At 37.8% G+C, this 13188-nt stretch overlaps 2 protein-coding genes across 4 annotated transcripts; one reads left to right on the top strand and one right to left on the bottom strand.

Moving 5' to 3' along the window:
• Window positions 1-2668: 2668 nt before the first annotated feature.
• Window positions 2669-7043, top strand: LOC137728725 (serine/threonine-protein kinase SRK2E). 2 transcript variants are annotated; one of them, XM_088677337.1, is made up of 8 exons: window positions 2669-3370; window positions 4570-4644; window positions 4719-4820; window positions 5013-5060; window positions 5255-5347; window positions 6079-6183; window positions 6261-6359; window positions 6542-7043. In XM_088677337.1, the coding sequence occupies exons 1-8, from the start codon at window positions 3194-3196 to the stop codon at window positions 6830-6832; spliced, it is 990 nt and encodes a 329-aa protein (XP_088533463.1). In that variant the 5' UTR covers window positions 2669-3193; the 3' UTR covers window positions 6833-7043. The 2 variants fall into 2 exon arrangements, with proteins under 2 accessions (XP_088533463.1, XP_088533464.1); XM_088677338.1 differs by lacking the exon at window positions 5013-5060.
• On the bottom strand, window positions 7011-12316 carry LOC137728723 (uncharacterized). Of its 2 annotated transcripts, XR_015951965.1 has the most exons (8): window positions 11773-12316; window positions 10940-11013; window positions 10664-10849; window positions 10469-10558; window positions 10313-10384; window positions 9075-9191; window positions 7228-8197; window positions 7011-7147 (listed from the first exon to the last, which is right to left on the bottom strand). XR_015951965.1 is itself a non-coding variant. In XM_068467472.2 (7 exons), exons 1-7 carry the CDS (start codon window positions 11981-11983, stop codon window positions 7358-7360), a joined length of 1590 nt encoding a protein of 529 aa, XP_068323573.2. In that variant the 5' UTR covers window positions 11984-12316; the 3' UTR covers window positions 7160-7357. The 2 variants fall into 2 exon arrangements, 1 of the variants encoding a protein (XP_068323573.2); XM_068467472.2 differs by lacking the exon at window positions 7011-7147 and having other exon boundaries at window positions 7160-8197.
• Window positions 12317-13188: the final 872 nt, after the last annotated feature.

Here is a 13188-nt window from a genome sequence, read left to right as displayed (position 1 = left end):
CCGCAATAGAACGATCTATATTTACTCGTAACCCGGTCACATTTTCTACAGGGTTTAATTTGTGAGTTAACTTTTATCACATCAACTTACTATCTCCCCATTAACCACACTTTTTTGACATTTTTTCTCCAATTGTATTATGATATGTGAAATACCATTTAAAATAGATACTTGGAAAAGTTTCTTACTCACTCACTATTTTTCTCTCTGTATTTAATTTTTCTCACATGACTTATTATCTTTACTATTAGTTGTCATCTATTTTCATGCTTTTACAGAATCGTTGTATCTTCTCTCCTTTGAATTGCTCCCATTTAATCAATTTCAACTCCTACTAGATCAAAACTTCCGTCCACTACCAAGCGGTAACTTCCCAGTTTTCACGCACAATTCTATTTTTTCGTTTCTCTCCAATATTTTATGTACACTTTATCATTCCCATATATAAATTCAAATGTTCTAATTTCTATGTGCTCACTTTTATCACATCAACTTACTATCTCCCCATTAACCACACTTTTTTGACATTTTTTCTCCAATTGTATTATGATATGTGAAATACCGTTTAAAATAGATACTTGGAAAAGTTTCTTACTCACTCACTATTTTTCTCTCTGTATTTAATTTTTCTCACATGACTTATTATCTTTACTATTAGTTGTCATCTATTTTCATGCTTTTACAGAATCCTTGTATCTTCTCTCCTTTGAATTGCTCCCATTTAATCAATTTCAACTCCTACTAGATCAAAACTTCCGTCCACTACCAAGCGGTAACTTCCCAGTTTTCACGCACAATTCTATTTTTTCGTTTCTCTCCAATATTTTATGTACACTTTATCATTCCCATATATAAATTCAAATGTTCTAATTTCTATGTGCTCCATTGTATCTTTTGGATAAGTTTTTGTTAAGTTTTTCAAATTTTAATTGCACTTTTTTTAGTGTCACATCTCGGCCCGGGGCGGATCACTTCCCGAGCCTGCTCCACCACCATAGAACGATATTGTCCGCTTTGGGCCCCGACCACGCCCTCACGGTTTTGTTTTTGGGAACTCATAAGCAACTTCCCAGTGGGTCACCCATCCTGGGAGTGCTCTTGTGCGTTATTCGCTTAACTTCGGAGTTCCCATGGAACCCGAAGCCACTGAGCTCCCAAAAGGCCTCGTGCTAGGTAGGGATGGGAATATACATATAAGGATCACTCCCCTGAATGAAGTGAGATGTCACATTTAGTCTCAATTGTTGATGTTGCAATACATGCAAACGAAATCTAACATTTTATGTGATTTAAAAATATATATTTCAATTGACGTTTGTATTGTTTTGTTCAGATTGTAATTTCATGTCAAATGACTTTCATCTATAAAAACTTGTGCCAAGTTGTTGGTGCTTATGCAAATTGCTTGCAACCCTTATATCTATGATTGTACATTATAGTGCATTATTCACATCTTAATTAGTTAGACTCCTTATTTTATCATTATTACTTGCAGATTAACCATGAAAATTTGAAACATCAAGTCCAAACAAATGGGCGGCAAGCATAACTTTGACATCACAAGTAGACGTTATGTCATGTACATATTGTTCATATCTTTTTTTGCTTGATACATTAAAACATACCATGATTAAAGAGAGCATGATTTGGTAATGGCAGCATCACGTTGCAAGTAGAATATGTTTTTGTATGTACATATTGTTCATCTTTCGTTTTGGATTCATGTATCAAAACAGACCTCATTTGATCATGATAGCTTGAAAAAATATGAAGTACGTTGTATAATTAAATATTAACGCCATTTTGTTTGGTCATGGTAGCTTGAAAAATTGTGATAAAAAAAAGGTCTTTCAAACGCGCGTATGTGCATGCAAAAATGCTAGTAAATAAGAAAGTGCATGGTTTCTTAATGTAAAAAGTTATTCTTCTTTAAAATTATAAATATTGTCTGACATATGTACAACGGTAATTCAATAAAAAGTTATTCTTTGTTAAAGTAAATTGTCACATCCCGATCCGGGGAGGACCACTTCTCGGGCTCACTTCACCACCGTAGCACGATATTGTCCATTTTGAGCTTACCATTCCCTCACGGTTTTGCTTTTGAGAATTCACGAGCAACTTCCCAGTGGGTCACCCATCATGGGATTGCTCTAGTCCCCTTCTCGCTTAACTTTGGAGTTCCTACAGAATCCGAAGCCAGTGAGCTCCCAAAAGGGCTCGTGCTAGGTAGGGATGGGAATATACATATAAGGATCACTTCCCTGGGCGATGTGGGATGTCACATAAATAATACTGCAGACTTTTCGTTAAATTTTCCACTTTTACCCATAAAAAAAAACCTCTACCCCAGGAGACTAGGAGGATTTTTTTTTTCTTAGTACATTGATATTTTTATACTAAAGAGAGGGGAAGTTCGGCAAAACCACATAATAAACAGCCTAATTTCATATCAAATTCGTCATCCACGAGATTCGAACTTAAGATCTCTCACTTTTAAGTGAACAAGAATACTATCAGACTATAGTACTAAGTGACAGAAGAGTAGAAGGATGTTAGGTATAAAGCAAGTAATTTCACCCCCATCACTAAGTTCACTGAATTTAAGACAATATATAGATATGATCTGTCTCCTGATGGAGTCTTGGACTCTGGAGTGGAATGGATAAAATCATAAGTAAAAGAATCACAAATTAGAAAATACTTTTCCGAAAAATGGAATCAGATAAATACCACCAAAAACAAAAACAATCTCTCTCTCACACACAGCACAAAGAGAGCTGAAGGAAACACACACTCAGAGAGAGGAGAGCGAGAAGGGTAGATAGTTGGATTCACGAGCTGTATCCTAACGCCTCTGCAACACCAATCAGTGTGCTAAAACATCAAGAAATTTTTTGACATAAATCAGAGAAACCCCCATTTCTGAGTTGGGTGGGAGCTTCACGGGGACGAACACATATCAGTCTTTTTCTCCACCCACCAGCTTTTCCCATCAATCCAGTGGTCCAGGCACTGCCACCTGACCTCAACTACCGCCCCTTCGGTTGGTTTGATCACTGCTTTGCCCTTCCCATCTCTCTCTCTCTCACATTAGAGAGAATCAGAGAAAGGGAGGGACTTAATTGGGTTTTTGTTTTTTGGGTTTTTCAGAAGGTGTTGATGTATATAGAGGGAGGGAGGGAGGAGATATATGAATCGGTCTGTGCTCACAGTTGGGCCAGCCATGGACATGCCGATCATGCACGACAGCGACCGGTACGAGCTGGTTCGGGATATTGGGTCGGGAAATTTCGGGGTTGCACGGCTTATGAGGGACAAGCAGACTGGTGAGCTTGTTGCTGTGAAATACCTAGAGCGAGGTGAGAAGGTTAGTCTTTCAATTTTTCTCTTCTTTTTTTTAGGAAATTGTTATTACTATTTCAAAAATCACATTCTTAACTCCAAAATTTTTATATTAAAAAAGAAAAATACACTTGTGATGAGAGTGTAGATAGAGATTTTTGAAATGTCAATAACGCTTTCCTCTTTTTGTAATGTATACATATATATATATATACATATATATATATATACATATATATATATATATATGGATATCATTTTTGAAATGGGTTTTGAGGCTTGAATCATTTGTTGGAAGAATGGGAATCGAATTGAGCAGATTGACTTGGGTAAATCGTACCAGCGAGATAAATTTATAGAGAGACTGTGTGTTTTCTGTGCGTTGCGTGAAGGGATACGTCGGCGTCTTACAAATTCAGAATTTTCTGTATTTTAGGAGTTGATTGCTTTCTTGGGCATTTTTTATTTATAAATTATTTGGTTTATAGGTGAAGGTTGATGTGTTTTTTAGTTTATGGTTGATTGTTTGGTTTGGTTTCCTCTTCTGATTGTTCCCAAATTGTTTTTGGATTTTATTAGTATTTCGATGGGAGTTTGTCGAAGTTGATTATCTACTCTTTTCCTACTGAAGTGTTTTTAAACTAGTTGTTTTTAAACTAGTTGTTTTTAGTTGGATTTAAATTCAAGTGCTAAGGACTGTGTTTGGTGAAAAGCTGAACTCGACAACTTAATGGAGGATGGAAGAAAACAATCACGCGCCGTCTGTTAAATTATTGAATAAACCAAGGAAAAGGAATAAGCAGTGAATTTTAAACTGCGAATTTTACCTTTTTGTTATGGAGATTGTCTGCTGAGTGGGAGGACTTGTTGTCATTGATGCCATTTGAGGACTGCAGACTAATGGTTCTCATTAGTGAATCAGAAGCAGAAGGACTTTGGCTTGATGGGTTTTAACAATCGCATGCTTGCATTTTTTTTCTAAACCGCTTAATAACAATTTTATTTTATGTTCTTCTTATCCATAGTGTGAATGAATCTTGAATTTGATCTTAAAATTAATCATATAGCAGCAAACATTGCCTGATTGAGATCTTTTCATTTATGCGAAGATAAGATTTTACTTTCATATTATGGTTTGTATTGGCCGTTGTAGGGCTTGGTAATTCCAATTAATATTCTCCTTTTACCGTTGATTTACCCTACGTCTATGCTTTTGTCTGACAGATAGATGAAAATGTACAAAGGGAAATTATAAACCACAGGTCGTTGAGGCATCCGAACATTGTCCGGTTCAAAGAGGTCTGTTAAATATTAACATCTAAACACACATTAATTTCACCATGGAACTCAGTTTCGTTACTTTATAATTTTAGGTAATATTAACACCAACTCATCTAGCTATTGTGATGGAATATGCATCTGGGGGAGAGCTCTTTGAGCGGATATGCAACGCTGGGCGTTTCAGTGAGGATGAGGTTCCAAATTCTAATCCAACACATTGATTTTGTTTATAGTAACGAGGGCGTTTCAGTTAGATGGAAGTCCAGCTCCTCGTTTAAAAATATGTGACTTTGGCTACTCAAAGGCACTACTCTCTCTCTCTCTCTCTCTCTCTCTCTCTCTCTCTCTCTCTCTCTCTCTCTCTCTCTCTCTCTGTGCATGCACAGAGGCCTTCATTTTGCAGGAGTCCGGTGCTAAATTATGACAGATCTCTGGTGATTAAACTCAAAACAGAAATGTGTTTGGAAAATGCATGTTCTATGTTCTTCTTTAACTGGTAGATACTGCACAGCAATTTGTCTGCCTCTTTACTCTTGTGATAATGGTTAAGCGTCAGCTATCTTTCATTGCTAGTTTTACTGTCTATATTTATCATATCCATCTAATTACGCTCGTCTCTATTCTCCAGTCCTCGGTGCTGCATTCACAACCAAAATCGACCGTTGGCACCCCTGCATATATTGCACCTGAGGTGTTACTCAAGAAAGAATATGATGGAAAGGTAATAGTACTTTTCATCTACATCGATGAATCTATTTAAAGTCAGGTAGGATAATTTGTTGGTTAATTGGTTATATTTGTTCCACTTTGATTTAATTTGTTTCACTTTTTTTCTTATTCATATCTGCATATAATAAACTAAGCTTAAGACATTCTGGAATATAAGTTAGCTTACAACTTTTAATTGTTTTGTCTAACCGTATATACTCCCATCCTATAGTTTGAGCATATAAAGCTGTGCCATTTCTCTCTCGAAACTCTGAGTACTCCAACCACAACCGTAATCAGTTCCCAGTCTGGTAGGTACCCCATGCAGCTCAAAACAAGTCCACCATTTCATACACGGAGTCAGATATGAGTTCATCTGGCAGAAGTCTAATACACCATGATCCATGGATGAGCAAGAAAAGATTGTATTGAATCCACAATTATAATCTTTGGGTATCTGAAATTTACATCTAGATATTTGCCAACCTTTTTTGCTTGTTTAATCCTTGTTTTCGGTGGAGTTGCTACCTGAAGCAAATGCAATTTCAGGGAAGCGAAAAATAAAACAGTTTCATGCTGGCAATTTGATTACTCACCAGTCACCACTCCCACGAAGTTTCAGCGTTGGAATTCGATCCTGCATAACTGATTCTATACTGTGCAATGATATTTTTTTAGTGGCATAAATACTGTACATTTCTGCACAATCACACTAACAGTCTCCGTTTTGATCTACCTTTCCAGATTGCAGATGTATGGTCTTGTGGGGTGACCTTATACGTCATGTTGGTGGGTGCATACCCATTTGAAGATCCTGGGGAGCCTAAAAACTTCCTCAAGACAATACATGTAACTTTTTGAACCGTATTTTCTACCGAAACTTGGTAGCTATGATACTTAAGTCTAAGGTTTTTCCTCTTGTGCAGCGGATAAGGAATGTCCAGTACTCTATTCCGGACTATGTTCATATATCTCCAGAGTGCCGCCATCTAATATCAAGGATTTTCGTAGCTGAGCCTGAGAAGGTGCGTGATATTCTTCATATTATACTTTCATTAATGCAATAAATGCATTGCCGGACAAGCGGCATTTGTGCATAATACTGTATTTCTTTAAGCCTCACTAGTTGTGCCTTCATTAGCTTGCTTCCCCGTATTTGATTAGGGGTTAAAGAAGAATGTTCTCTTTCGATTTTTGTGTGCAACAGAGGATAACCATCCCCGAGATTAGGAACCACGAATGGTTTCTAAAGAACCTTCCTGCAGATCTAATGGTTGAAAACACCATGAACAACCAGTTTGAAGAGCCGGATCAAGCCATGCAAAGCCTTGATGAGATTATGCAGATAATTGCCGAGGCTAAAATACCTGCGGCCGGGGCCAACAGTCTCAACCAGTATCTTGCTGGCAGCCTGGACATAGATAACATGGAGGAGGACCTCGAGTCTGATCCCGACATTGACACCGACAGCAGCGGAGAGATAGTCTATGCAATTTAATTGGTACAATGTCTTGAAGCAACGGAGGGTTCGCCCTCCGCCTGTGTTTCTGTCTCTCCTTTTTAGTGGCATGCTTCACTTCATCTGTATTGTTTTGTTGTTACAAACAACAAAAAAATTTACTTTCATAGCTCATACGGTGCCACTCCGTTACAAATATTTCATGGACCTCCGGAACTGAGAATATTACGAAATTAGATTCAACGTAAAACTAGTGATCCCGAAAACAGCGAATCATGGACAGCCGGTTGACGGCTAACCATCATCACATACGAACATAATAAACGGCTGTCAAGATATTCCTACATTTTATGACTAGAAATAGGGTTGACGGCTAACCATCATCACATACGAACATAATAAACGGCTGTCAAGATATTCCTACATTTTATGACTAGAAATATAATGTTCTGCAGCCACACAGATGGCATGTGAGAGCAAGTATCAAAAATCATTCCAAGTTAGAAAAAGCAAGAGAACATATGGGAAAACTGTAAGAGACGACATCCTTTACCAGCTATAGTATCAGCTTTCAGAACCAACGGTCTCTGTTGCTGGGGCCAACGCCTCTCCATCTGATTTCTTGTCACCGGTTCTTTCAGCTCCGTAACCTGATGGCTCTTCGTATCCATTGGTTGGAAGCTCTGAATGGCCTTCTTGCTGATGCTGTGACTCTCCGTTGTTTGTAGGAGGATTCACTGCTGGGGCATAATGTGAAGGGTCTGGCTGATGGTGCTCACCGTGTCCATATGCTGCGGGCTGAGATGCGGCAGAAGGGTCTTCGACCCCCTGCTGCCCTCCATAACCTGCTTGGTAATAACCAGGATGTGGTTGGTGGCCTGTGCTGCCTGGATGAGTCCAATACCCAGCTTGAGGGTTTGCCATTGGCTGGCTGTAAGGAACTTGATAAGCAGTTGAAGGCTGGGTACTTTGGGAAGCAGTTGCATCCCCAATGGATGGCACCGCAGATGGTCCATACCCTGAAGTTGCATATTGTTGCTGGTAATCAGATATTGGAGCTTGGCCTCCATAACTTGGTGGCTGCTGAGCATACCCCTGATCATAACCATGGCTGGCAACGGGAGGTGTCTGATTGTAGTTATAGCTAGGATTTTGAGGTTGTTGTCCATAGTAATTGTATCCACTACCATCCTGAGGTGGTTGAGAGGTGGCTAATTGGTTTGACTGATCCCAACCTGCTACCTGTGTAGGATAGTTGCCGTAGTATGAAGCAGGAGGTGCATAACTTCCTGGTTGTGCGTACCCATAATGCGGCTGCTGTTGCTGTCCTGGTGGGGCCCAACTACCAGGGGGGAAAGACTGCTGGACATAACTATTCGTTCCAGAGGAGTTTACCATATGCTTCTGCAGAAGTGAAACCAAGGTGTTGAAATAAGATAATATTTTGATTAGTTTTGAGGAAGGACATCATGAGAAAGGTAATGGGAACTGGATGTTTCGAATGCTAGACAAGCCAGTACGAGCAGAAGTTGACCAGAAACCCAGGTTCGAATTTAGGCCATGATATCTGACATTCAATTATATGTTCACGTATATAAAAGAAAGATTATAAGCAAAAATTAGTGAAAAAATAAAGTACAAAGTGATGGAAATATGATGAGTAGCCCAACCAAACATACGTATGGCTTGAGAAAAAAATCATTGAATTACCAAGTGTTCCTTTTTGCCTTCCCCATTCCCTCCCAAAGGAAACTTGTGATTATTTCAATTCTATCCACCACTTTCTTTGGGATTTGAAACAAAGACGGACAATAGGTAGGAATGCTTTCAAAAAAATTTATCACCTCTCAATTACTCAAACCACAAAACAAATCAGTTCTAGGGTTCTCCCACATTTATAACCACAATAAGTTAGTCGCCAATCTTTCACCACATCTAAACCTATTTGACAAGCTGTGCAATTATCCATCTCTTATGAAACCCTATTTTTTCTTCTTTCCCATAAAACTGGCAAAAGTTGCTAGATTAAGTACAAAGATTCAAATCTCACTTCAAACATGGCAGGAGTGCATAAAATCGAGATTCATGAAGACCATAAAACTCCTGGAAATCTGACCTTGCTAACCCAAACAAGATTTTGTTCATCAGATTAAAAGGTCAATTGTTGGAAAAGAAAGAAATGCCAGTTCTTTATAGGTTTGTGCATTTTAATTTTTATTGAACTTAGGAAAGGAAAAAGGTCGAATACTGAAAGAGGTACCAACAAGCACTGATGACTCACCCCGCTGATTACTTCATTGACCAATTCTTTGGCTGCTTCAATTTGCTCTGCCGTTCCATTTATATGTACTGATCTTTCAGTTGACATATCACCAGGAGGAGGATGCAATGGTACCACCTGAAACAAAATTATGTCTTAAATATAATGGAGATAAGATACAAGAATACAAGAGAGAAATAGCATGCGAGACTTGTTCCATGTGTGAGACGATAGCCATCCTGCAAAAATGCCTATGCTGTTTTTACTGAAGACCATAATCTCCAATATGATGCAGAAAGGTTCAAGTCATATGACAACTTTAGGATTAAAAATAGCAGATAAACATTTAACATAAATACAAACCTACAACTAAAAGAAGCAATGCTAAAAGCTAGACCAATCATTGAGCAAAAATAGAAAGAGGGTCAAGGTTTAAGGTTCAACCATGGTCATACATGGGCTATAATAACAGTACAATTATATTTTTTTTATATTTAATTATCTCATGAAAATTAAAGACAAAACTTAAGAAATAAGGTACTCTGTAAGTCTAAAAATTAAGGGTTTTGAAAAGAATATGTATTTGGAGTAAATGAACTCAACTATCTTGTATTTCTTTTCGAGTATAAAATATCACTATGTAAACATACAATCCACATTTTTGTATTGCATAATTCATGTCATTGGGTTTAGCTCTTTTTCTGTAGAGCTTATATGTGTGGGTGCACGGATAAAAAACGAACATATTTACATATTTCTTATTATGGTTTTCGTACTTTTCTTTAATGGACCTTGTCCCCGAATAATTGGAGGTTCAGTTTTTTTAAAACAACATATGATCATTTCCAGGATTGTTTCAAAAAGAAAAATTATACAAGAGAAATGAGTACTGGAATCTAGTAAATCAATTCACACCCAAAAAACCAGCAATCTTGGGCCCCATACCAAATTTTTAGAATTGGGGCCAAAAAGCCTCAATTTTCGAAAACATCAAATTGACCTTAACACAGTAAAGAATGCAAATAAGAACCAAGTTTCATAATTGCATTTACTATTTTGAGAATGTTGTTATAAATTCAATTTGAAAATAAAATATGACCAATGCCAATGGATTTGTAAGATAGTATAAGTGGAAGTCCATATTAATATCATTTCCAATGACTTCTCCTCCCCCCCCCCCACCCCCCTCTCTCTCTCTCTCTCCCCAACAACCCCCTTCTCTCCTTCCCTCTCTCCTCCTTTAAAGTGAAAGTGCTCACCTGAATACGAGCTCCTGACTTGCTTTGCATAGTCCTGATCGTCTCACCTCCCTTGCCTATAATCAAAGCAACCTACGACAATCATGAAAGCAAATATGAACATTAGTACATTACCATGTGCATCAAATATAGAAAAATAACTACTAATGATCTAACCTTATTAGTGGGTACTTTCATTATAAACTGTTCTGATCCAGGTTGCATTGAGTTGAATCCCTGATTTGTAGATGGAACCCCTGCATCTGCCTGTACATCAAAAATATCAGAACGCCTTTTTAGAGACTGATACCTTTTGGATTTATGAAACAGCAAGAACATCAATGCAAAACAAATATAAACATCAGGTTTTACCTCTGCTAGGACATCACTGATAAGTTGTTCTGCCCTACTGATCTGCTCAGGCGTACCGGTCAAGTCCACATCCCTCATAAGAGAAGTAGGATCAGCTTCTGAATCCCGGGTTATCTGGATTTTGGCCCCTGACTGAAGTTGTAGACTTTTTATCGTTTCTCCTTGTTTTCCAATAATTACCCCAACCTAAAGGTAGAATTACCAAAAAAACAAAAAGAAATATCATCAGTGTTATGCCATGAAATAATTCCGAGCAGCAAGAAACCAACAAAGTACCTTCCCATTTGGTATAGTTATTTTCTTGCTTGTGCTTGGAGAGCCATAAGACTGTCCTGATTGCGAAGTAAAAACTGGACCAATTTTTTAGTTAGAAAGGCGAAGACCAGAAAAGGTCTCAGGCACTTCTTTAAAAAGGGATAATTGTATAAAAATAAACACCACGAATTCTAAAAGCAACGGGAGAGGATCTGTATCATGTATATGAATTACAAGAAACAGGCAGATACCTTATTTTTAACTACTGTATCATATGAATATAAAAATGAAAACTTTAAGCATTTCCTTCCACAGAATAATACAACAATTTGGATACGTGCACAACGGTCCCTAAGTAAACAAGAGGGCATTGAGCACTCGTGGAAACCGAGGCCAATTATCTAGAAGCAACATTACTCCTCGAAATCTCAAGAAGTCATGGAGCAGAGTGTAGACATCGAAATTTCAATTTCGTGTTTACACAGAGTAGTTAACTACTTAAACTTTTGGGGTCATAACAGGGAAAACTGAAAGTAGTGCGAAGCCCGAACCCCAAGTACTCACTATCACTGAAATTCCCTAAACCTAAAGTTTTAACAACCTTGCTACTTAATATTTCGGTCCAGTGGTATTCCTCTTCACCCACATTCACACTTAATTCAATCCTAAAATCTCCAAAAATATTGAGCTAGGGATTACAATTATCTTCCTTTCAATTTTTGTAATTTTCAATTAACAATGGAAGCAAATAATAATAATAATATATTAATAATTAAAATAGAATCTTAAAATAAATATAAAAGAAAAATCTAAAACCCTAGAAAGTAGAAAGTATAGGGATAAAGAAGTAGTACCAGGGTAAGGAGGAGGGTTGTAGACGGGGCTGGGTTGGCGGTAGGGATGCTCCTCCTCCAGTCGAGGACGCTTTGACTCGGCGTCGCTAACAAGTCGGGCGGCGATTTCCTGAGCTTTCTGCTTGGCCAGTAGGATGCTGATGCTGCTGTCTTCCAGCTTTCGCTTTTCGCCGGTAGCGGCTTCTCGGTATTGGTCTTGGTCTTCTTTCATGGCGGAATAGCTCTGTGACTCGGTGAATGACTCGACCACAAATTAGAGAGAGAGAGAGAGAGAGAGAGAGAGAAGGGGGCAGCGACGAAAGGAGGAAAGGAATTGGGGAAGGAAGTGGTTAACGGTTCACCCCGCGATCGGGACCGTTGCCTCTCCAGGTAAAACGCACCGCTTCACAGGTCTCCAGATTTGTGCAATTTCGGTATTACCCTATCGCGGATGCACACGTTGTGGTTCGGTTCTTGTAAACTCAAAACCGAAACATAAATAAATAAATTAATCAGTTGGGTTTGGTTTGGACTTTAACCCATACACATTGGAGGCAGTTGTCTCCGCTCAACTTTTTTTGTCTGAAAAATTAAATCTTATCCAAATACTCAACTCAAAATATCCTTTGGCGTTTCGATTTTTCTTACCCCTCATCCTTTTCTAATCATGTATTTTCTCTATTAGCTAATAGTTTACAATTTTATCATTCCAAACACCAGCTATTCAAAATTATGTTATTAAGTTAATACCATTATATTAAAATTTTAATTTAATCAATCATTCAAAGTTACCGCAACTAAAAATTATTTCTCACTCATGCCTCATTTGATTTTAAGCTGAAGCCTCAAACACAGTTTCACTACATGAATTTATTAACGAACTCAAAGAAATACCAAAAATAAAGGAGACGAGGGAGGTTTTTTTTTTTTTTTTTTTTTTTTAATTAACAATTTGCATTATTTTATTACTGAAATTGGTAAAATGCGCATGCAACAAGTTAACAATTGACGGAAGGAGGTAACGGGAGACAGATACAAAGATGAAAGCATAAGGAAAGCGTTACGGTAAAAGCACATAAGGTGTTTAGATAAATAAGTCTAACATATAGCTCATTTGGATGTACTTTTAAAATATCTAAAAGCACTTTTAGAGAAAATGTTTTTGGATTCCAAAAATACTTGAAGTGTTTTCTGCAAGAATCACCCGCTTGTAATTCTTCCAGAAAGCACTTTAAGTGCTTTTCCAGGATTTACTTGCATTTTTACTCATGATTAGTTCTAAAAATCTTTTCACCAAAAGCGTTTTCAATCATTTTAAAATCACATCCAAACGAGCTCATATATATTTCACAATCCCACCAAGGTTACAGCAGGAGAAAACAATGTTATTCCCTAATAAAAAGGGGACCAACTGTGGCTTCACCACGGCAGTCCACC

The sequence above is a fragment of the Pyrus communis genome, chromosome 10, assembly GCF_041283825.1.
Source record: "Pyrus communis isolate YQ-2024b chromosome 10, ASM4128382v1, whole genome shotgun sequence".
NCBI classification, from domain to species: Eukaryota; Viridiplantae; Streptophyta; class Magnoliopsida; order Rosales; family Rosaceae; genus Pyrus; species Pyrus communis.
Note: the sequence above shows the minus strand (reverse complement) of the source record. Positions and strands in the feature narration are given on the sequence as shown.